Below are 24319 nucleotides of genomic sequence, written 5' to 3'. Positions count from 1 at the left end.
TCAAGAGATTTGCCTATCTCCGACTCTTCGCCCAGGGATTAAAGGTATGCTTCACCAAGCTCAATTTAGCCTTTAACTTTTGACCATCATCCTGCCTCTGTCCTAGTACTGCTACGACAGGACTCCATGGCCTTGACATTTATTTAGCTTTGCAATTCCTAAAGCTCACCGCATCCTACTGAGTTGGATTTGTCTCTCTATCCCATCTTCACAAGCACTGCTGACTATTCTGACATGGTGTTGAGGTCACCTGCACTCTGGAGCTTTGCCACTGGAGGCACTTTGAGATTTACTAGGTCAACCCGAACAATCCCTAAAACTCTTAAGATACAGGTCCTGATGAGGACCAGCTTGTTTATGGACATCTGGAGGAAGCTGCCTAAGAGGACAACAGTAGGACCAGATGGCTTTAAAAGTTTCAACTTTGATGCTCTGTGAGTCTAGCTGTTATACTCTGACCAGAGCAGCTCTTAAAATAGTGAGCCCAGCAAGAGATGAGATTTTCAGTGCTGATTCGGTAGTGGAACGACTTTAGGGCAGGCATTTAACCTCCTGCCCCAAGTACACAAGTGATTTCACAACTCTTGGCAAAAACAGTGCTGTAAAAATAGTTTATTCGGTTAAAAAAGTACTTTCCACAATTTTGAAACAATTTTCATAATTCATTTTATTTATACAGAAACACCGGAAATGAGAATGTATGGCTTTTTCTGTTTAGCACCACACAGCTGGTACACTCCTATGTGGTTTTGCTTTGTTTTTTGCTGTATAGTTTAGGCAGTTCTCGAATGGACAGTGCTCCTCCTGTCTGAGTTTCTTCAACTGTTCACCACCACTCCCAGACTCTTGTTTGGTTGGCTCTGGGAAGAGGAGCCCTTTACTAGAAAGTTCTCACTTGTAGTTTCACTCCAGCTCCTATGGAAATCTGGGCTGGATGCCTAGGGCTCCCAGGGATAGGATAGGAATATAACTGAATTAAGGTTTCAAATAACTGTCAACATTCCACAAGATTCCCCAAAATCTCAGAGGTAGGAAAGTCATCTGTCCTTCACACAAAGGTCTCATTTAAGTTTGGGTTGTCTGGGAAGCACCACCCTGCCATTCAGACCTTGTCAAACACACAGCAGGTTGGCATACTTACCCCAAAGGGGTTCAAGCTATCTGGGTTGATCTAGTTAGTAGTACACCCCAGATGACCAAAGAGATGGGATGTTCTTCCACATTGACTAGACCCACCATGGCTGGACTGTAGCGGACCATATACTACTCACATCATATACATTTTGTATCTTTTCCCTTCCTGCACTATACTCTTCAGAGACTTTCATGCTTGCCAGAGGGCTGCAACTCCAGCTTTATCATTTCTACTTGCATAGCCTAAGGCCCCTTGCAAAACCAGCTCTCTCACGAATTTCATAAACTCTGACTCAGGAATTACAAAACTGTGAAATATGGGCTTAATTCTAGTTAAGAACTGAGGGGAATAAACATTCCACAGAGAGTAGGAATGAGACTTTTTGTTTGATACAAGGTCTGTAGTTCAAGCTAGCCTCAAACTCAAGGCTTTTTTTTTTTTGGGAGGGGGGTTTAACATGGGGAGTTGAGACAGGGTTTCTCTACATAGTCCGGCCTGTCATGGAACTTGCTATGTAGACCAGGCTGGCCTCAAACGCAGAGACCTTTCTGTCTCTGCCTCCCAAGTGCTGGGATTAATGGTATATGCCACCATGCCTGGTTATATGGCAATCCTTTCACCTCAGCCTCAGATGCTGGAATTACAGGCATGTGCTCTCCTACCTGACCCAGCCTCCCTTGCCCCCCGTATTCTCCCCCACTCCCACCAAAAAAAAAAAAAAAAGACAGCCAAGACCTTATCTACTCAAATGAGTGCTGACCCTGAAGCAGTTGCTGTTAAGTTCTGCTTATAGCACACTGCTTCTACTGTGCCACAGCACGGCACAGTTCTGAGAGCTCACTATGGCTGTAAGACATCTAGAAGCAGGTCTGCCAAATGAACTGAACAGTACTACCATGGACCCCAGAGGAGATGAGAGTGACGTAGCCAAGCTATGAGGCTGAAGACGCAGCCCCCGGCACTTCAGGGGTGCTGGAGAAACAGCAGCAGCTCCGACAGGCTGGCTCAGAATGACGGCTTTCTGTTAAGTGCAGGTCTGCAGCTTTAGGACAAATAAGCTAAGAATCAAGAAGGCTTTCTTGGCTAGAAAATCTTTCATACACCCGATAAGCAAAATGCTTCTGGGAAAAAGGCTGAGAGGAGTTTCTATCAGTCACCCTTCTGAGGTCTTTGTGAGGCTCATATAAACACATAAAAGGACTACACTGAATGCTGTGTTCTTCTCTTTCTTCCTTTTCCAAGAAATGGGATTAGAGGCAAATTTTTAGGTGCTGGGTCCTCAGATTCCTCTTCAGGTCTTTTTTTCTAAGTTCAATAACTGAACCAGGAAATAGGAAAGAAAGCTCTAAGAACGCAAACCCCCCAAAGCAGCCAGAGTTCCAGTGAATCCTGTGTTTCAAGTCAGAAAAGGACTGATTAACTGGAGACTAAAATGACCTGCTGGATGAAGAGCATGGAGTTTGGCAGAACCTCCTTCACCCTGGAGGTTCTGGATGGAATTTAACCATGCAGGTCCAAAGGCACTGACAGCACATGTGCGCAAGTGCAGGGGAAAGGCGCTTTCCTTTGACAGCAGAACTGGGCTTAGGACCAACATGCTTAAGGCACTTAACCCTGGGATCAGCTCTCTGGGTCTAGAGCATTTAGGTCCCCAGTCACACCCACAACCAGGCCCTTCTAACTTACCACCTAACTCACTGCCCCAGAATTCCTCTGCATGGCAAGCTGTGACTTACTGTTTTAATGACATCAAGATGCCCAACCCCATTACATCTGTTTTCATCGGAGTGGGATAAAACCCAGCAGCCCCTAAGTATCCTTAAAAACTACTGAGCTGATCGCTAGAATGAGGGTCTTGAGAGCCTTGTGTAGAAACCCCCGGGGCAGAGGGTCTGGTTGTAGGCAGTCTCTGTGCTCACAGGCTCTTTTACAACTCACATTTCAAGCTGCTCAAGTTAGGCTCATTTCCTGGAAATCCTAGTGCCTCTGAATTCCTGTGCACAGGATGTGTTGTGGACTTCAGACCTTAGCCTAATCTTGTGTTGGAAAACGTCCCCTGTTGGAAAACTGCTATGTCTGGAGATCTTTACCCAGAGGACCTAAGTTACATTTTTTTTTTCTTGAAACAACTTAGGTTGGACTTTAACTTGCAGCAATCTTCCTACTTTGGCCCCCTGGGGTTACAAGTGTGCATAACCATGCTCAGATATAATCTGGGGAGGTAGGAAAGCATCGGGTGAAGAAGTGATCATATCACTTCATCTATTATGTTCTTTAGGACTCTCTTTTTGCAACTACAGGCCACCTCCCCCAAAGGCAATTATACCTATTGTCAACTTTCCCAACTTCAGTAATTCAAGACTGTTAAGCCATAATTGGAGAGTTATTTTCAAATTTGTTTTGATAATTCCCCTCTAGTCTGAGCAGATGGTATATTCTGTTTATAGCTGGGGAGTGAATTTGGTAGACCTAGCCATTTGAGACAGGGTCTCTCTTCAGAGCCCTGTCTGTCTGTCCTGTAACTCCCTCTGTTCCAGGCTAGTCTTGAACTCACAGGGAGCTGCCTGCTTCTACCTCCTGAGTGCTGGGATTAAAGGTGTGCATCACCACTCCCAGCAGGAAGGTTTTTCAACAGATAACTGAAGCTTAGCTCAGCATCTTCTTCCTAGGTCTCCTACACAGACGTCTACACAGTCAAAAGCAGTGGGGCATATGAGCAGTTTGGGAAAGTCATGGAAGGGGAAGGAGATATGTTCCCAAATAGGCCTCAAAAACAAAGTTCTCCTGCTTTATTGGCATCAAAATTACTTGGAGAACTTGGTAGGAAAGCAGGCTCCCAGAATCCCCACTTCCAAATTCCTGAGTGGTCGAGAAACAGTCATGTTGGGAGGGTGGAGGAAATGGATTCTACCCATGGCAAAAGATAGGAGAAAGGAAAACTGACAACTGGTCTAGGGGAAGCTGGGTGGATGAAAGTAGAACATCAAAGAACCACAAAATATCAAATATGGCTCAGGAAAGGGCCTGGCAAATAACCTCATCAAGATAGCAGCACATGGGCAAAGGTTTCATAAGCCCTGGTTCTCCTTGAACTCTCTGCTCCCAAAACACCAAGTTAGCCAAAACTGTCCATAAAATTCCAGAATGTTAGGTCAGACAAATGGGCCAATACACAAGAAACAATGGCTGTTGGGAGGTAGGCCAGATGTGGTCCTGCAACCCCCTTGTGGTTACAGCAGCTTGGAGAGGGAGGACAAGGATCCCTGAAGATCATATAGACTGGTCCTGGTACCCTCAAACTAGAGGTGAGCTCCCTGGGCAAAATTCTGCCAAGTGCAGTGAGTCCTGCCTGAATGCCTTCAAGCTGGTCAGTGTTGGCTCTGGCGCTTTGCAAGCTCTTCCTGGATGCGCAGTCTGAGGGCCTCTCGCATGGCTGGGTCCAGAGGTGAATGTGCTGATACTTCCTCAGTCACCCTTCTGGGGTCATCATCCTACGCAGAGGAAGAGTCAGGAAGCTCAGAGCCAGTCTCTTTCAGGAAAGTGACCTGCCCTGTTCCTAGACAGCATTCTCATAGGATTCTCATTTCTCAGGAGTCCCCTGTAACAGTGATTCACAGCTGAGAGTCATAAGCTCTTGCTGTCCCCGCAACTAAGAATCGCTGTGTGCTGAGAAAGTTGTACCTCTGCCACTGCCCAGCAGTCCCATGGGGAAGACATGTTTTCCCACTGGCCGTGACATAAACATCGGCTCAGGGACTAGCAGTAGCTTCCATCATGGCCCGGGACCTTCAAGCTGCAGCTGTTTCCAGAAGGCGTACCTGATACACAATGACTGATGTGACCTCTCCACTGTCTGCCTCATATTCTAAGCAGAAGAGCTGGCGGCCAGAAGGCTCCAGCTCAGAGCTTCCAGTACTGCTGCTTTCCCCCGACTCTTCACAGTCTGGGTTGACTAGGTGGGCAGAGCCATCTGTAAGGGCAAACCAGAATGAGAGGGAAAAGGGGGATGCTGCTAAATCCCCTACCCACAGAAATCATCAGAAAAAGGGCACCAAGAAAGGCTCCAGGCTTCCGACAGACTCTGGGTATGCATGTTTGTTTTTTTTTTTTTTTTTGGTTTTTTTTCGAGACAGGGTTTCTCTGTGGTTTTGGAGCCTGTCCTGGAACTGGAACTAGCTCTTGTAGACCAGGCTGGTCTCGAACTCACAGAGATCCGCCTGCCTCTGCCTCCCGAGTGCTGGGATTAAAGGCGTGCGCCACCACCGCCCGGCCGGGTATGCATGTTTGTGAACACAGTGTGTGCGTTTGGGGAGCTGTCAATCAGGATTTTAACTTTTCTATCTTTCTCTACTCTAGAATAGTTCTGTTAGAAAGTAGGTACTCTTGCACATGTCTCCAGCACATATCACTGGAAGCTGCTGGAAGGATGGGCAGAATTATGCCTCGGTTCAAATCCAAGCTCTGACATGCTGGACAACCTAACATTTCACCTCTTTAGACGGTGAAACAGAAATAATAGTTCCCAGCTTATGGTGTTCTATGGACTCAACGAGTTAATGCACTCAGGATCTAAACCCTCTATAAATAACAGCACACCAACTTGGTGTCATATGTTAGTTAATTTGAGTGTATGGTCACAGGAAAACCGGGAAAAGGCCATTTGCTTGGTTCACTTCAATTTATGTACTGGCCGCTTATGTTTTTAACTCTCAGCCAGGCTTTCTCTCTTCCAGGTGGTAGGAATATTAAAATACAGCATGGCAGACCACACCGGTGGACAGTGATTTCTGGTAGGGTCCCATGTACCTTCAGTGTTGCTTAACTGGGGTCACGAGCCCTGGAGCGGAGATCTGAGGGCGCTGAGGCAGTGGCTTCTGTGAGGGCTGTGACAAGGGGGACGTGGGCCCTGACACAGATAAAAGGGGCTCGCCCAGGGGGTGGGGCTTGCCGAGGGGGTGGGGCTTGCCCAGGGGGCGGGGCCTCGGTCTGGCTGCTGCTTACCTCGGTGACGCGGCAGGTACACCGGCAGGTCTGGCTTGCGGGGCCGCGTGGGAGCGGGTGTGTGGCGCCTCCTCGCCTTCTCTTTGGCCTGCTTCACCTTCTTGTCGTAGTCGTCCCTGCGGGGAGCCGAGCGGGAGTCAGGCTCTGTCACCTGGCCGAACCGGGCCGGGCCGGGCCTGGGGCGGGGCGGTACCGAGCGATCTGGTTCCGGCGGATGTGATGTACGAAGCCGTGGCTCATGTCCAGACGCCCCCCGGGCTTGCAGCACAGTCCCCGACCTGGATCCCGTGCCGCCTCCATCCGGATCCTGGGCGCAGAGCCGCAGCAACCGTCACAACAGCCGCGGAACTCAAGTCGCCAGCTGCGGAGCCCGACTTCCGGCTGCGGACTGCGACTTCCGGCTCCGTTGCACTTCTTCCGGTTGCGTAGGCGCCAGTGTTTTAGGAGTTTAGGAACCTGGTTTAGTGGAGCACCATTAGGGCGGGAGTTTCGCTTTCATTGTAATATCACCAATCCGAAAGAAGAATTTTATAGCTGATGTACCAGGAAATTATAAAAAATGCGAGTCGTCCACGAACATTGAAAACTATTGTTAGAGATGTTTTTTTCTTTTCTATCCTTTTAAAATTAGTTCTTTAGTGTACAGTACAGTGAGCTTCATTATGAGATCAAATTTATGTGTATATGTGTATCTGCTTTGTTCGTATAAGGGCAGATTCTGCTCATGAGAAAGTGATATCTTGTCATTCCCATCACCTTTGCTCCTTCTCTCCCTTTAGATCTCTACCTTGACTCTTATAGTTCTTTATCTCTCTCTCTCTCTCTCTCTCTCTCTCTCTCTCTCACACACACACACACACACAATTAAATCTATGCTCTGCCTGTGGAAAAACATGCAGTATTTGCGATCAATCTTTCCAAATCTTACTGAATGCGCTTAACACGATTTCTAGATTCACTATTTCTTTGCAAATGACTATTTCATTCTTTGTGGCAAAGAAAAAAGAAAATGTTATATGTGCCACTTGATTGACTCTGAGCCAACTGTGCCTAAGTTTCTTTCCTTTTGTGTGTTTGAGTGTGCGGTGTAGGCCAGAGGAGACTGCCAGGTTTTCTGGTTTGTATTCTCTATTTTTTTTTTTTTTTTGAGATACGGTCTCACTGAACCTGTAGTTTATCTGGCAGCCATCAAGCACCAGTGGTTCTCCTGTCTCTCAGGTAGCTAAGTCCCTCCCCCCATACTCAGCCCCTATTCCAGCAACATTGGGGTTGCATTGTCCCAGCCCAGATCACTTGCTTAACTGTCTTCATGGGAGGAAGCAAGGCTTTTTTTTTTTTGTTTTGTTTTTTTTTTTCGAGACAGGGTTTCTCTGTGGCTTTGGAGCCTGTCCTGGAACTAGCTCTTGTAGACCAGGCTGGTCTCGAACTCACAGAGATCCGCCTGCCTCTGCCTCCCGAGTGCTGGGATTAAAGGCGTGCGCCACCACCGCCCGGCTGAAGCAAGGCTTTTGAGGGTCTAATATGTACAGCTGTCTCTTCCTTCTTTCCTTCTGCTATACAGCTCAGGATAGTCTCGAACTAACTCTGTAGCCCAGACTAGCCTTAAACTTTGGGAATCTTTCTGCCTCAGCTTGAATGGATATTTTTTTTAAGTCCTTGTTTTAAATGTGAAAAGTAGGAACTCATTATTAGAACAGTGACAAACTCTTGTACAACTGTGTGATGGAATATTGCAATGCAAAGTAAGGAACAACTGTCTATACAGTTGTGAAAGAGGCCAGGTCAGAGAGAGTTAACACTGTATAGCACTTGAATATGAAATTCTAGGCAATGTGGTCACCCAGTGGTTTGGGTAGGATTCCACAGGGGCACAAGGGCATTTCTGGAGTGAGACAAGTTTCCTCTCTGGATTATGGCAATGGATTCACAAATGTTCACACATCACAATTTAGCACATTACACTGACCAGACAGACATGCAGCACTTTGTCAATTCTACTTCAATGGAACTGTTCCAATAGGTAGGACTAAGGCATGGCTCAGTGGTCAAACTGAATTTGGAGTTTTATTAACTAAACAATAAATGAGCCCTGGCAGAGTATTTGCAATTTCCTTATTTCAAGAGCCCTCTAAATGTGGTACTAATTGAAGTTCCCAGGTACAAGTCTGAATGAAAGGTAATTTGGGAATACTGACTCCTTTTCCTGTATAGGACATCAGTCCCGGATCAGGGGACATCTCTGGATTGTCGTTTCGAGACACAAACTGTCCTGAAGATATCTAGGGTCGAATGCCAGCTTCCTTTCTTCTACAATCACCGTAACCCGTGAAAGGTTCCTATCTCTTTAAGCTGTGACGAGCAGCTGTGAAGCAGCAGGTTCATAACTGTCTCAACAGGGCGGGTAGCGCCTGTAAGGGTCCTGCCGCGTGTGTTGTCCCTCTCAGCGACTCGTAGCGAGCTGTGCTTCTGAGGCCAGCTCGGCTCCTGATTGGCTGCGTGTCCCCAGCGTGCGCGGCTCCGGCGCGGAAGCTCCTAGCGGCCGGCGGCGATGTCTAGCCGGTCTAAACGGCAGTCTCATGGTTCCACCCGTGGGAAGCGCGATTCCGAGTCGCGGGGTAGCTCGGGTCGCATCAAAAAGGAGCGAGACCGCGAGCGGGAGCCCGAGGCGGCGAACTCCCGGGCCAGCCCGGTCCGCGTGAAGCGGGAAGCCGAGCCGACTGCGCGGGAGGTTCCGGCGTCCGCGCCCCCGGCGGTGAGGGTGAAGCGGGAGCGCGAGGCCGACGAGGACTCGGAGCCCGAGCGGGAGGTGCGAGGTGCGCGGGGCCGGGCAGGGCGCGCCCTCCATGCTCGCCTGTTTTCTTCTTTTCTCCTTTTTCTTTTTTTGAGACAGGGTCTCAGAAACTTGCTGTTGTAGCCAGGGATGACCTTAGATTCCTTTACTGAGCTCTGAGATGCCCATTTTTCGCCTGCCTTTTACTTTTCCTTACTTTCTGTGCTTCCCTGCCCGAGGTTGAGTCCAGACAGGACTGTTTTCAGATGAAGACTGTTCTAATCTTCACGTTGTCACGATACAACACAACCCCCCTTTATCGAATAGCGCACTTGGGTCAGGTGCTCTGTAAATAAATTTACAGATGTTCCCCTCTCCAGCTTTTGCAAAGTTCCAATATCTGGAGTAAGCCGGTTCAGTCGAGATCTCTGTGCACCCGATTAAAGTACTGACTTTGTATTAGTTCAGTATGGAGACAGTTCTGCTTCTGGGTTTTGCAGGAGGTTGTTGTAGGACTTATATATTGTCTTGTCAATGATGTTGATACAGTCAATAGCCTTAGGAGAGAGATTGTATTATTCTATAGATTGTATTATTCAAGGGCTAGGTTTAATGGTGTACACCATCATACATGGTGAAAAAAAAGGGTTAGTGCATTTATTTATATGTGTGTACGCATGTACCATGGTGTACATGTAGAGGGCAGAGGACAACTTGTGGCAGTCAGTTCTCTCTTCCTACCTTGTAGGTCCCAGGGATTGAATTCAGGTAGCTAGGCTTGGTGGCAAGTACCTTAGTAAGCCATCTTGCTTGCCTGGATTTCTTTATGTAATACATGGATTAATCTTTTGTTGGTTATGTATGTAATAGATCTACTCTTAGTTTGTACCTTTTTAGAATGTTGTCACTACAAGAAAAGTAAAAGCTTTCCCTAATCTTAGTTGATCAAATTTTTCCATTTCCATGGGAAACAGAAACAAACAGAACACAGTGTGCCTGTGATTTGAGTATTTTCCTGTTCTCTATTTATGTTTCTGTGGAAGAGCGAATCCTGCCCTTACTAGTCAAGTGCTCTTCCACTGAGTTACATCCCAGCACAAGTTTTCCATCTTAAAGTCTGTGATCTCTTTCTTCTCAGCAAAGAATGGCCGAGTGGATTCTGAGGACCGGAGGAGTCGTCACTGCCCATATCTGGATACCATTAACAGGTCAGTGATAGAAAGAGGATGAGGAGAAGGCTTGGGGATATATCTCAGCAGCAGAGCACTTGGACTGGCCTGTCAGAGGCCCAGGGTTTAATTCCAGTACCATACAGTCAAAAATCAGTGGGTTTTGATATGCAGAATATAGTAAAAATTTTGTCGAAAATTCTCCAAACTGAGCAGTGAACAGTTCATTCAAATTTTCCTCATTTTAAGACTTTTTGCCTCAAGAAGCCTTGTGCTTCTTGCCATGTTCTTCCATGTTGTCTCTTCAGAGTGGCAAAGTTTATTTGTTTGTTGTGTAGCTCTGGCTGTCCTAGAACTCAGTCTGTAGACCAGGCTGCTGTGGAACTCAGACATCCACTTGCCTCTGCCTCTGGAGTGCTATCTTACTCTATAGTCAATGACAATCTGGGACTTGTAGTCTTGCTGACTCAATCTTCCAGGTGCCAGAATTAGAGGAGTTGGGCCTCTATGAAAAGTTGTCTCATCCGTGGGGGGAGTGGGACCAAGACTCCCTGAAACATGCCAAAATCTGACTGTTGGATATATTACATATATTCAATATTTATATAGTTACATATGTTCAGTGCACATCCTCCTGTTACTTTAAATTGTCTGAGATTACTAATCCCAAATACAGTGTCAAGTGCTATGCAAAGTAGTCATTTAGGGAATAATGCCAAAGGGGAAAATGTCTGTATATGTTTAGTGCAGATGTAACTTTTGTTTTTTCCAAATATTGATCCACAGTTGGATGAATCTAATGAAAAAGTGTGTTGTGGGCATTTGCGTTTGATGCAGACACTTTGAGCCTGCTCTGGATATGTGGTTTTATGTTCATGCAGTCTCTTAAGGACGTGTGTGGCATTGTGGCATGGAGAGCCACCACTGCCTCGTCCCTGTTCATTGTTCCTGTGCTCTGTCTCTCAGGAGTGTGCTGGACTTCGACTTTGAGAAACTCTGCTCTATCTCCCTCTCGCATATCAATGCGTACGCCTGTCTGGTGTGTGGCAAGTACTTTCAAGGTAAATAAATGGCATGAATGATAAATCTTTTTTTTTTTTTGTGGAAAGTAAGTTATTCATGGGGACCATGTTTAATAGTTTCTGTCTGTCTTCCCAGGAAACTGGAGGTTTTCTCCTTGATCAGAGTTGAGCACATCTGAAAGGGAGAAAGAATTAGTAGTAGGTTTCCTGGCACCGAGCTTCTAAGTTTCTTTCTTTTCCCCCCACCCTCTTTTCCTTCCTTTTGTCACTGGACAGTGAACCTAGGTTCTCAGATGTACGAGGCAAGTGTTCTACCACTGAGCTGCATACCCAGGTCCTGGGTTTCTGAGTCTAATGTTTTCTGCATTTATATCTTTGCTGTTTTGAGGTGGGGTCTGAGTACGTAGGCCAGGCTTACCTTGAAGTTGAGCCTCCTGCCCCAGGCTTTCTTGTGCTGGGTTTTTTTTTTTTTTTTTTTTTTTTTGGTTTTTCGAAACAGGGTTTCTCTGTGGTTTTGGAGCCTGTCCTGGAACTAGCTCTTGTAGACCAGGCTGGTCTCGAACTCACAGAGATCCGCCTGCCTCTGCCTCCCGAGTGCTGGGATTAAAGGCGTGCGCCACCACCGCCCGGCTTCTTGTGCTGGGTTTTGCAGGTGCCCTATCATCATCTCCTGAGAATACTTATTTAGTTCTTTTCTGAAAATGTATTATTTTAACTCATTTAGACCAACAAGTAGTATGCATGTACATAGTATAATGGGGAAGTAAAAAAAAAAAACGAGAAGCCACATTTTTTGCTTTTGTAGGGAGCGTATGTGAGATCAAGGTTGACAGATAAAACAATCAACAAATCCTACATTAATGATTTCTGCTAGACTATAAAGCAATGAATAAAAATGAGGACAGAGGGTAGTGAAATACATGAAGGTCAGTTTTTCTTCCCCTTTGATATTTGAGACAATACTTCAGTATGTAGCCCTGATTGACCTAGAACTCACTGTATTGGCCTGACTGACTTGAGCTTACCTCAGGTCCCCTGCCTCTGGTCATCTGAGTGCTGGGATTGTAGGTGTTGTCATCCTGCCTGTCTCCAAAGTCAATTCCTAAAAATGTATTACATTTTAAGGTTAGTTTTATATATCAGTGTGGATATTTGTGGGCATGTGTGGAAGTCAGTGGACAGCTTGTGGGAATTGGTTCTTTCCACCATGTGGGCTCCAAGGATTAAACTCAGGTCATTGGGCTTGGTGGCAGATGCCCTTACCTACTGAACCATCTTGCCAGCTCCCCAAGGTCGAATGTGTGTGTGTGTGTGTGTGTGTGTGTGTGTTGTGTATATTTTCAGACAGGGTCTTGACCCTCCTGTCTTCATCTCCCTAATGCTAGGATCACAGGTGTGTGTCACCATGCCCAGCCTTTTTTTTTTCTTTAAAATATGGAACACTGCACGAATTAGCATGTCATCCTTGCGCAGGGGCCATGCTAATCTTCTCTGTATCGTTCCAATTTTAGTATATGTGCTGCTGAAGCGAGCACCCTTTTTGTTTTTCATGGTTTTTCGAGGCACATTTTTTTGTGTGTGTAGCTCCAACTTTCCTGGAACTAACCCTGAAGACCAGGCTGGTCTCAAACTCACAGAGATCCACCTGCCTCTGCCTCCTGAGTGCTGGGATTAAAGGTGTCCGCTCAGCCTTTATTTCTGATGTTTTAGGTTAGAATATGGAATGATGGGTCTCATACGCTCCTTCATACACGTGTGTCCTTATGCTTTGTTTTCATTTGTTTGTTTGTTTGTTTGTTTTTGTTTTGCTTTTTGAGACAGTGTTTCTCTTTCTCTGCATACAGCCCTGACTGTCCTGGAATTCACTCTGTACACCAGGCTGGCCTTGAACATAGAGCTGTGCTTGCTTCTGCTGACATTAGAAGTGCGTGTTCCGCTCCTCTGCATTTGAATGTGCTGCAGGAGAGTGGTACTAAAAAGAGGAGTGCTGGAAGGGGCTGCGGACGTTACCCCAGCTTCTCAGGAACCTGAGCTGGGGGATTGGAAGGTGGAAATTTGGAGACAGCTTAGTCAACTTAGCAAGATTGTGGCTCAAAATGAAAGAGTTTGGCAGGGTAGCCTGTAGTTTGTTTTTCTTTTTTTTTAATTCTTTGTGGGCCTGCCACCCTGCTCCCAAATAAATACATGGAGACTTATTCTTACTTATGAATGCCCTGCCTTAGCTTTGCTTATTTCTAGCTAGCTTTTCTAAGTTAAATTATCCCGTTACATTTTGCCTTTGGGCTTTCTTTTCTTTTCTCTCTTTGTCTCTGTCTCTGTCTCTCTCTCTCTCTCTCTCTCTCTCTCTCTCTCTCTCTAACCCTTCTTTATTCTATGTCTTTCTTCCCTTCTTACTCCGTGACTGTTGTGTGACTGGGTGGTTGGCCTCTGGCATTCTCCTCTTCTTCTCCTATTCTCACTCCTCCTTGTTCTTTGCTTCACTCAAGTCTAGATTTTCCCTCCTATTTATTCTCTCTGCTTGGCAACCCCACCTCTCCCTCTTTCCCGCCTCACTATTGACCATTCAACTCTTTATTAGATCAGTCAGGTGTTTTAGGAAGGCAAAGTAACACAGCTTTACAGAGTTAAACAAATGCAGCACTAAAGAATGTAACACATCTTTGCATTACTAAACAAATATCCCACAGCATAAACTAAGGAAACTTTCACAACAGTAGCCTAGTGCTGGAAACTCTGGGTTAACATTAGTACTGCTAAAATAATAACAAACATAAAGGGATGTAGCGAGGACAAAGGACAAGGGTGCAGGTGGGAGCTGAAGACAGCTGATGGGAAGGCAGCCTCAGGATAGGTATATCTGTGTGTGTGCATTTATGTTCTTATGTATTAAATAACATTTTTTTTGATACTCCTAGTTTCTGATTCATATGAAGTTAGTTTATATATATACTTTTGTTTGTTTGTTTTTTGTTTTGTTTTTTTTGAGACAGGGTTTCTCTGTAGCTTTGGAGCCTGTCCTGGAACTCACTCTGTAGACCAGGCTGGCCTTGAACTCACTGAGAGCCTCCAGTCTCTGCCTCCCGAGTGTTGGGATTAAAGACGTGCCACCACCGCCCGATCTACATGTATACTTTTATGTTGAAACTAATTTCCCTAACTTATGTCTTAGTGTTCTTTCTGGTTCTCTTTGTGAGAGAAGTTTATGTGGGGATTAATTTCATGGATGGCATAGGACTTACTTTGTTTTTGCTTTTAACATGTTTTGCACAAAGTAATGAGGCAAGAGCAGACTTGATCTGTGCCTTTTAGGCCTTTCTCTGACATCCCTTCCCCCTTTCCCACAGGCCGGGGCCTGAAGTCTCATGCTTACATTCACAGCGTCCAGTTCAGCCACCACGTCTTCCTCAACCTCCACACTCTCAAGTTTTACTGCCTTCCTGACAACTATGAGATCATCGACTCCTCACTGGAGGATATCACAGTATGTGTCCCTGGTTGCTGGTGTCGGCCACATTGTTTTGTGAGCTATCCCAAGGGACTCTGGGAAGGGCCCTGCTAGAGAAAGTGAAAAAGTAGAATAAATTCAAGTTTCAAACTAAGTTCATGATGATAGTTCTGTGACCAGGAAGATTCTGTCCTGCCTCACAGCCCTGGGAGGCTTGGAAGCCTGGCAGGGAAGAAGGTGCTACACTCTTGAGCTAGATACACAAGATACCCCACTGGAGACTTGGGCTCCTGCTGGCTTCTTAGTCCTGAGCATCCTGGGTTTCTGGCAGCCATTGATCATGGAGTTGACCAGACTGTAGGGGTAAAGACAGACGTGGAATTCAGTGATTCAGGATTAGACACAAAGCCCCTTGCAGATGAGTTCTGTGGAGGACTTACTCCCCTACCTCGGTCTTCATCCCTGGTGGCTGAGCCTTAGGGTGTAGAGTGGGGCATTCATGACCAGGGAATTTTTATTTTCTGGATATACTTTGTGAACCCTGTTTACAACAACTTGTGTGTTCTTTTTGCTTGGCAGTATGTGTTGAAGCCTACTTTTACAAAGCAGCAAATTGCAAACTTGGACAAGCAAGCCAAATTGTCCCGGGCATATGATGGTACCACTTACCTGCCAGGGATCGTGGGACTGAACAACATAAAAGCCAATGACTATGCAAATGCAGTGTTGCAGGTATGCTCAAGAAAGGACACTGGGGAGGGGAGAGTAACTGGAAGCCGCCAAGAAGTTAACACTTTTTCGAGAGTACAGTCAGAAGGGCCCAGACCCCAGGTCTCTGAGAACTCCACCTGAGCATTCGCTCTGCAGCCAGCAGCACACTCCTTTCTAATCAAGGGGCGGCTCCCACATGCTGAGGGAGTTTTCGGCTTCTAGGCTTATGACTCCTGCAGTCTCCAGATTATGAGAGGCAGTGGACTCTGTTCCTAGGCTAGGCCAGACTGAACCACTGTGTTGGGGTCTATTTCTTTTTCTCTCTTGCTCCCTCCTCCCTTCCTCTTTTTTTTTTTAAAATTTATTTTTATTTTTTGAGACAGGGTTTCTCTATATCTCTGTAGCTTTGGAGCCTGTCCTAGAACTCGCTCTGTAGACCAGGCTGGCCTTGAACTCACAGAGATCGCCTGTTTCTGCCTCTGGAGTGGTGGGATTAAAGGCATGCACCACCTCCACCTGACTCTTCCTTCCTTTCTGTGTATATGTGTGTACTGTGTGAGTATGTATGTGCACGTACGAATGCAGGTTCTTGTGGAGTCCAGAGGAAGGTGTTGGACACCTTGGAGCTGGAGTTGCAAGCAGTTCTGAGCTGCCAGACGTGGGTCCTGGGGGTTCTCTGCAGGATCAGGATGCACTCTAAACCGCTGAGCCATCTCTCTAGCCCCTAATACTCTTAAAAAAGACATTTGATTTTGCTTGCTTTTTTGTTTGTTTATTTGTTCAGTTGCTCTGTGTGTTTTTTTTTTTTTAAATTTTGTCTTTTTGTTGGTTTTTTTTCTTTTTAAACTAGGGTCTTGCTCTGTAGTCCAGGCTACTCACTACATAGTTCAGGCTGTCTTCATACATAGTCCACGCTGGCTTCTCTTCTGCCTCAGCCTCCCAGGTACTGGGATTACAGACCTGAGTCTCTGCTTGACTTTTTAAGTCCTTCATTCACTAAGTGTTTGTCAGCCTTTATTTTGTGTGACTCAGTGAAGGACGTTTCTCTGAGCTCTGGCAGCATTTTCTGAGGGTCAGTTTCTTCCTTCCTTCCTTCCTTCCTTCCTTCCTTCCTTTCTTTTTTCTTTAAGATTTATTTGTTTATTATGTATAGTGTTCTGCCTGCATGTATGCCTGCAGACCAGAAGAGGGCATTAGATCTCATTATAGATGGTTGTGAGCCAATACATGGTTGCTGGGAATTGAACTTGACCTCTGGAAGAACAGCCAGGAAGAGCAGCCAGCGCTCTTAACCTCTGAGCCACCAGGCCTTAGGGTCAGTTTCTTTTGAACATTTGAAGGCTGTCCTAGTCCTGTCACAGGCTTTATCTGAATGTTAGCTGGAACAGCCTGGTCCTGAGGGGTCCTGCAAAGGGCTTTGTGCTAACTGGAATGCTTGATTTCCAGGCTCTGTCTAATGTTCCTCCTCTTCGGAACTACTTCCTAGAGGAAGACAATTACAAGAACATCAAGCGCCCTCCAGGGGATATTATGTTTTTGTTGGTCCAGCGGTTTGGAGAGCTGATGAGAAAGCTCTGGAACCCGCGGAACTTCAAGGCACATGTTTCTCCTCACGAGATGCTTCAGGCAGTTGTTCTTTGCAGCAAGAAGACTTTCCAGATCACCAAACAAGGTGAGAGACAAGTCACCCACATCTCTGACTTGAGGACCGCATTTCAGGGGCATCTCAGAGCCGGAGAACACTTTTATTTCCAGTTGTCAGTGAATCCTGATAGGACATGAAGGGACTGTCTGTGGATAGGGGGTTAGGGTCTTCATTCTTTTCTGATCAGTGGGTGAAAGAGATTTGTGTAGGGGACCGAAGAGACTACAGCTGTATAAAGAGAATACAGAAATCTGTTTTATTTGTCAGAATAATGGTATTGCTTATGGGAGATCCTAGGCAAGCCCCTGTTGTTAAGTAGCTGCCGCTTGTGCTGCTCATTTGTTGTGTCCCCTGTTGGGTACTCAGGGAAGTTTTCCACTCTTTCTCATCTCTTAGCCCAGTTCTCACTGCTGCTGAGTGAAGTCTCCGGTTACTCTTAGTAGCCGGGTCTTACACAGTACCACATCGCATCCATTTGTTCATCCTGCGCTCTTGGTTTTGAGATAAGGTCTCACTCTGTAGCCCTGACTGGCCTGGCGCTCACCCCAAACTCACAGAGTATTTGAATTCTTCCTGTCTTTGCTTTCCCCACGCTGGGTCATCCTCTACTTTTCTTCCTGAGTTTTAGAGCTACAGGTTGAGGTATATGATTGCTTTCTTCCAGGAAATGCCAGGCTAACAGGAAAGGTAATTGTATAGGAAGTAATTAGAGGATGTTAAGTGCTGTGATGAGAAAAGCAGCTTCTCCAGCTCGTGGAGCAGAGACCCACGTAGACATATGGGTAGAGTCCTGAGTGCTGGGTAGAGGAGGAGGTGGGTTGGTAATAGGCATGGCTAGGCAGGCATGGGGTTCCAGTATAGTTTGGGATGCCCAAATGTGTCTGGCACAGAGAGTAAGTAGTCACATTTTGGATTCCAGGGTCAGTGGAGAACCAGGGTAGTGGTTAGGAAAGGGGATTTTCCAGTTTCTGTGTCTTTGTAAGGAGACTAGGTTTTACCTTAAGGTTGAAAATCAGTTGGCACTTGCCAAAGTGTGACAACAGTTCCATGGGCTTGGGGGTGGTGCACGCCATTAATCCTAGCACCGGGAGGCAGACATAGGCGGATCTCTTGATTTCGAGGCCAGCCTGGTCTATAGAGTGAGTTCCAGGACAGTAGGATACGCGTGCAAACACACACACACTATTCTGACCTGGGCATGATAGTCCATGTGTATAATCCCAGCACCTGTGAGGTGGAATAGGACTCAAAAATCCCAAATCAAAATAGAAATCCCATTATTCTGATTGAGGAATGAATTGCACAGAGAGAAAGGTCAGTGGCTTGGTTTTTAAATTTTTTTTTTTTATTATTTTGTGTAAGTGTTTTGCCTTTATATGTATGTCTGCATACCACATGCATGCCTGGTACCGGAGGAGGCCACAAAAGGGTGTCAGATCCCCTTGAAGTGGAGTTACAGACAGTTGTTAACTGCCATGTGGGTGCTGGAAATCAAGCCCAGGTCCTCTGAAAGAATAACAAGTACTATAAACTATTGAGCCATGTCTCCTGCCACCTCTACCCACAATACCTTTTTTTTCTTTCTTTTTTTAAAGATTTATTATGTTTACAGTGTTCTGCCTGCAGGCCAGAAGAGGGCACCAGATCTTATCACAGATGGTTGTGAGCCACCATGTGGTTGCTGGGAATTGAACTCAGGACCTTTGGAAGAACAGCCAGTGCTCTTAACTGCTGAGCCATCTCTCCTGCCCCACAATACCTTTATTTTTAAATAATAGACAGGTTCCTACTATGCAGCCCTAGCTGTCCGGGAACTCGCCATGTAGACCAAACAGGCACAGAGATCCACTTGCCTCTGCATCCTACATGCTAGAAATAAAGGCATGTGCCACCATGGTTGTGTAGTAGTGCCTTTCAGATTCTCAGGGACTTGGGAGAAGAGTACTAACTAGGAGATGATAAGATAAGTAGATGAGGAGCTGAGACTCGGGGTTTAGGAGTTTGGGGCAACAGAGAGTAAGATACACTTGGGAATAGATAGTGTATGTTGACCAGAACCCCATGATTTATTTCCAAATGAGCAGAAGTCGCTAAGACATTTGAGCATGAAGTCTTATAGTTTGCAACAGGCCAGTAACACTTACTCTTCTGAACAGGGGGCAGCCACCTCCTGTGCTAGATGAAGCCTCACATATCCAGGATCCAGATTCATAAAATTACTTGGTTTCTGCACCAACTCTGTGAGGTCTCAATTTTGTTTTGATTTTTAAGATTTATTTTTAAGTGTATGTGTGCGTGTGCGCAGGTGCCCGTGGAGTGTGTGTGAGAGTATGTATGTGTGTGTATATATATATATATATATATATATATATATATATATATATATATATATATATAAATGTGCAGGTGTTCCTGGATTCTAGAAGAGGCTGTTGGATCCCCTAAAGCTGGAGACTGGAGTTACAGGTAGTTGTGAGCCATCCATTGCAGAGGCTGAAACTGAACTCAGACCCTCTGCCTAAGCAGTGAGCTTTCTTTTCTTTTTATGTCAGGGCTACAACAAGATATGATATTTTTATAGAGAAATTTATTTTGTGTACTATGGGTGGTTTTATCTGTTAGCCTTTCCTTCAGTTTTTGACACCTTTGCAAAGTTAAAGCATGATGGTTAGAGTTGCAGAAAAGCCTTAGCCCTAAGAGTAAGCTTACCTTGTTTCCTCTTCCATAGTCATAGTTTGCATTGTCAGTTAAGTAGTTTCCTCAGTGTCTGGGCATTATCAATTGCCTAGATGTGTGTGGGTGCGTAGAGAAGTTCTTGCTTTGGTCATTTGTAATTAAATAAAGCATTGTGTGTGTGAATTTAGGAAAGCAATTTTGTAGAGCTGTCAGGCCTTTGGAATCAGGAGATGAAGTTAGAGCAGAGTACATAGCCTTATAGATTTTAACTAGATGAACAGAGGGGAAGTGAATGGAGACGGACATCTGTAAGACAGTAGCCATTGTCTCAGACATACTTGGGAGGTCGGCACCTAGTTTCTTCTTAGGCACTCTTATCGTGGGCCAGGAATGTTGCTTGTTCCCAGAATCCTTTGCTTTGCATTGTATGTGGATGCTTTCTTAGAAATAGCACTTTAAGTCACCTTCCTGAAAGATAAGTCTTTAAGATAGGGAAGTGAGGAAGGAAGTCAGAGCCACTCTGAAGATGTGGATGTTACAGGGCCGTCATTCATTATTATTGCTGGGTGGTGAGGTACATTCTGGGATGGAAGTGACAGGGTCCAGCTGTAGATCAAAATACCTAGAGAGAAAGAGAAGACTAAAGAGTAAGGTTGGGGGACTAGAGAGATGGCTCAGTGGTTAAGAGCCCTGCTTATTCATCCAAAGGTCCTGAGTTCAATTCCCAACAACCACATGGTGGCTCACAGCTATGTGTAGTAAGATCTGGCACCCTCTCCTAACCTGCAGACAGAACACTGTATACATAATAAATCTTTAAAAAAAGAGTAGGCTTGACCTTGAGGAGTGTGGGTGTTTGTTGTCAGGTAGAGGAGGATGCACAGGGTGGAGGATGCGTGGCTAGAGAGGGTGAGGAGAACCAGCCAGTACATGGTTGGGTTCCTTTCCTGCTTCTGAGCTTCAGCATGTTCTCTCTCCCTTTGTTCTCAGGGGATGGAGTTGACTTCCTGTCTTGGTTTCTGAATGCTCTGCACTCGGCTCTGGGCGGCACCAAGAAGAAGAAGAAAAGTAAGTCATGCTGCTTGTCCAAAGAGAGCCCCATTTTCTTGGTTTTTGCTTTTTTTTTCCTAGAAAAACATTTATACTTATACTGCTTCTTCCATTTTGAGACAAAGTCTTGCTGGAGCCCCAGCTGGCCTGGAGCTTAGGTTCTTCCTGTCTCAGTTTCCTCTGTACTGAAATGACTTAGAATGCATGATTCTTCTGCTTCTACCCCCAGAAGTTCGGATTATAGGCATGTGCCATTAGGCTGTGCTAGACCTGAATTGATCTTGCCCTGTTTTTTTTTATTAGAATATGGTTATATTCTCAGTTTATTTTTTTTCCTGGTTGTTTTGCTGTTGTTTTATCTTTTTTTTTTTTTTTGAATTCTTTGAAATATATTCTTGCTTCCTAGCCCAGGCTGGGTTGGAATTTGTGATCCTCCTAATTTAGCCTCCCTTATACTGAGATTACAAATATATACTGCCTTGCCTGCCTGGCCCCAGTAGTTTTTAAGCAGAAATGCCAGGAAGATACTGGGTTAAGTAAGACAGATAGAAGACATGGCTGTGTCTTGTCCCTCCAGAAGTGAACTTCCAGCGGCCGAGAGTAGAATCGTGGTTACCAGAGGCCTAGGGCTAAGGGCTCTCAGACAGAGAAGTTAGCAGGAGGAGGAGCTTTTAATGTTCTTTGGCACAGTGGGTAAAAGTGCTTGACATCCACTAACTGTACCTCAATAGAGCTTCTAGAGAGGATTTGAATGTTTTGAGCACAGGGAATGATAAATGTTTAGAGATGAACATGGCCGTTATTGTACTATGTATTTATTGAAATAGCACTCTGCTCCATTAATTGATATTGTCTTGGGTATCAATTAAAGCTCGTTCACCTCCAGGTGTTAGGATTACAAGCATGTGTCATTTTGCTCAGATTAAAATGTTTGTTATTTAATGTGCCTACATGAGTGTATGTGCACCACACATGTGCAAGAGTATTCCATGATCAGAGCCTGTCAGAAGCCCAGCGATTGGAGTGACGGGTGGTTGTGAGCCATCTGAAGTGGGTCCTAGGAACTGAACTCTGGGTCCTCTGCAAGAGCAGTATGTGTTCTTAACTGCTGGGCCATCTCTCCAGAATAAGTCAAAGCTTGGTTTTGCTGTTGTTTTTGAGACAGAGTTTATATGTGGTTCTGGCTGGCTGTCCTGGAACCGACTGTGTAAACCAGACTGACCTCAGACTCACACAGATCACCTGTCTCTGCCTCCCAAGTGCTGGAATTAAAGACAAACACCACCACATACTGGCCAAAGCATCTTTTTACAAATCAGAAATGGGTATAATTATGCTCTAGAAATTCTGACCCAGTTTGGAATGGAGAGTGGGAGCACTGTGTTCTAGACTCTTCGATTCCTGCAGTGCTGGAGCTGGCGAAGGACTGAGGGGTAGAGCAGACTGAAAAGTGGCTCTGCTTGTGGGCACATGACTAAACTAAACGTCCTCTGTCCCTCTGTCCCTCTGTCCCTCTGTTCCTCTGTCCCTCTGACCCTCTGTCCCTCTGTCCCTCTGTCCCTCTGACCCTCTGTCCCTCTGTCCCTCTGTCCCTCTGACCCTCTGTCCCTCTGACCCTCTGTCCCTCTGTCCCTCTGACCCTCTGTCCCTCTGACCCTCTGTCCCTCTGACCCTCTGTCCCTCTGTCCCTCTGACCCTCTGTCCCTCTGTCCCTCTGACCCTCTGTCCCTCTGACCCTCTGTCCCTCTGACCCTCTGACCCTCTGTCCCTCTGACCCTCTGACCCTCTGTCCCTCTGTCCCTCTGACCCTCTGACCCTCTGACCCTCTGTCCCTCTGTCCCTCTGACCCTCTGTCCCTCTGACCCTCTGACCCTCTGACCCCCAGCTTCTCTTGTTTAGTTTGAGTTCCAGTTACACTTTGTAGCTTATAGACTGCAGAGTCAGGTGACTCATTCTGGAGACATAAGGCAGTGTAGCTTTCTTTTTTGTTTTTGTTTTTCAAGACAGGGTTTTTCTTTGTAACATTCCCGGTTGTCCTGGAACTGCTTTGTAGGCCAGGCTGGCCTGCCTCTACCAAGTGCTGGGATTAAAGACCTGTCAACACCATGCTCTGCTGCTTGTCTTCTTTTTTATTTGATTGATTGTGTGGTTGTCTATGTGTTGTTTGTTTTGCGATCAGGTCTTGCCTTGTAGCCTGGGCTAGCCTCAAACTCCCAGTCTTCCTTCTTCACTGCCTGAGAATAGGTGTGTCCCACCACACCCAGCTCTTGTCTTCTGGGTTCTGATGGCTCTGCTGGGTGAAGGAGTTGGGTTCTTACTCTAGATAGCTCTGCCCTGTCTGTGAGGTAAATTTAGCCAAGCTCATTCTCTCAGGTCTCTAACTTGTGTTTCACTGGGATTCTGTGAGCCTGTGTGCTTTGTGTCTTTGTCTTTGTCTTGGTTTTGTTCTTCTTCTTTTTTTTTTTTTTTTTTTTTTGGTTTTTCGAGACAGGGTTTCTCTGTGGTTTTGGAGCCTGTCCTGGAACTAGCTCTTGTAGACCAGGCTGGTCTCGAACTCACAGAGATCCGCCTGCCTCTGCCTCCCGAGTGCTGGGATTAAAGGCGTGTGCCACCACTGACCGGCTTGGTTTTGTTCTTGATTAACATCTTAGTCATTTCTCTCTCTTGTCCAGTATAGGTTACAGCCTTTTGAAGGCAGAAATACCTTGACTAAGCTGCTTTTGAGGCCGTGTGTGTTTGTGTATGTGTGTTTGTGTGTATACACCTGTGAAGGTCAGTGCTGAGATTAGAGGTGAGATGGGCCTTAACCCTCTAGGGATCAAACTCAGGTCTTCATACCTGATGGAAGGCTCTTTACTGACCAAGCCATTTCCCACTGTACCTATTTTTGTTTTCATTGTTTGAGGTAGGATCTCATGTGGCTAAAGTTGTATTTGAACTCTTGATCCTCCTGTCTCCACCTCCCAAGTGCTAGAATTATAGGTGTGAGTTACCACACCCAGTTCTATGTCCAGTTCTGACTGATATTTTAAAAAAAGATTTATTTATTTTATGTGTCTCAGTGTTTTGCCTGCCTTTTGCTATGTGCACCATGTGTTTGCTTGGTTCCCTCAGAGATCAAAAGATCGCACTGGAGCCTCTGGAATGGTTGTAAGCTACCATGTGGATGCTGGGAATTAAACCTGAGTTCTCTCTGCAAGAGCAACAAGTGTCCTAAGCTGCTTAGTCATCTCTCCGGCTCTTTCTTTTTAAAATGATTATGTTTGGGGCTGGAGAGATGGCTCAGTGGTTAAGAGCATTGCCTGCTCTTCCAAAGGTCCTGAGTTCATTTCCCAGCAACCACATGGTGGCTCACAACCATCTGTAATGAGGTCTGGTGCCCTCTTCTGGCCTGCAGACATACAGACAGAATATCGTATAAATAAATAAATATTTAAAAAAAAATGATTATGTTTTTAAGTCATTCTTTTCAAACTCACATTTTTCCCCTTTCATGACCCAGCCCAGTGGTTAAAGAATGTTGTGTGGAGGAGATATAATGTAATTACTTAGGAAAATAATTATGTAAGTACAGTGATATATGTTACAAGGTGAAGCTTCTGTGCTTACGAAGAGCTTGAGTCTTACACTGTTCTGGTTTATACCAGAAATTAAGAAATTGGGATATGTTCTTGACATGCTTTCTGGCCTCACAA

The 24319-nt window shown here is 45.7% G+C and overlaps 2 protein-coding genes and 1 non-coding gene across 3 annotated transcripts in view; 1 reads left to right on the top strand and 2 right to left on the bottom strand.

The window, feature by feature from the left end:
- Positions 1–647: 647 nt before the first annotated feature.
- CUNH2orf68 (chromosome unknown C2orf68 homolog) lies at positions 648–6510 on the bottom strand. The gene is made up of 4 exons (XM_041639683.1): positions 6330–6510; positions 6137–6252; positions 4954–5105; positions 648–4626 (listed from the first exon to the last, which is right to left on the bottom strand). The coding sequence occupies exons 1-4, from the start codon at positions 6434–6436 to the stop codon at positions 4504–4506; spliced, it is 498 nt and encodes a 165-aa protein (XP_041495617.1). The 5' UTR covers positions 6437–6510; the 3' UTR covers positions 648–4503.
- A 1049-nt stretch (positions 6511–7559) lies between these two features.
- Positions 7560–24319, top strand: part of Usp39 (ubiquitin specific peptidase 39) — a 29256-nt gene continuing 12496 nt past the window's right edge. The window contains exons 1-7 of the mRNA XM_041644008.1: positions 7560–8949; positions 10045–10114; positions 11042–11136; positions 14442–14578; positions 15122–15274; positions 16700–16925; positions 20565–20642. Coding sequence (XP_041499942.1) covers positions 8685–8949; positions 10045–10114; positions 11042–11136; positions 14442–14578; positions 15122–15274; positions 16700–16925; positions 20565–20642 — 1024 coding nt within the window. The 5' untranslated portion in view covers positions 7560–8684. The remainder of the gene's footprint in view (positions 8950–10044; positions 10115–11041; positions 11137–14441; positions 14579–15121; positions 15275–16699; positions 16926–20564; positions 20643–24319) is intronic.
- LOC121443738 lies at positions 12526–12632 on the bottom strand. The gene has a single exon (XR_005973696.1). It is a non-coding gene; the product is annotated as a U6 spliceosomal RNA (small nuclear RNA).

Source organism: Microtus oregoni, unplaced genomic scaffold (assembly GCF_018167655.1).
Source record: "Microtus oregoni isolate MIOR12 unplaced genomic scaffold, Mior012 000002F_ref0000024, whole genome shotgun sequence".
NCBI classification, from domain to species: Eukaryota; Metazoa; Chordata; class Mammalia; order Rodentia; family Cricetidae; genus Microtus; species Microtus oregoni.
Note: the sequence above shows the minus strand (reverse complement) of the source record. Positions and strands in the feature narration are given on the sequence as shown.

Bases quoted from the DNA above. Each gene is read 5' to 3' on its own strand.
- CUNH2orf68 (XM_041639683.1), bottom strand. From the start codon at position 6,436: ATGGAGGCGGCACGGGATCCAGGTCGGGGACTGTGCTGCAAGCCCGGG. The intron at 6,253-6,329 runs GTACCGCCCCGC...GGCTCCCCGCAG, and splicing joins CGCCGGAACCAGATCGCTCG to GGACGACTACGACAAGAAGG. The intron at 5,106-6,136 runs GTAAGCAGCAGC...TTGCCCTTACAG, and splicing joins GTACCTGCCGCGTCACCGAG to ATGGCTCTGCCCACCTAGTC.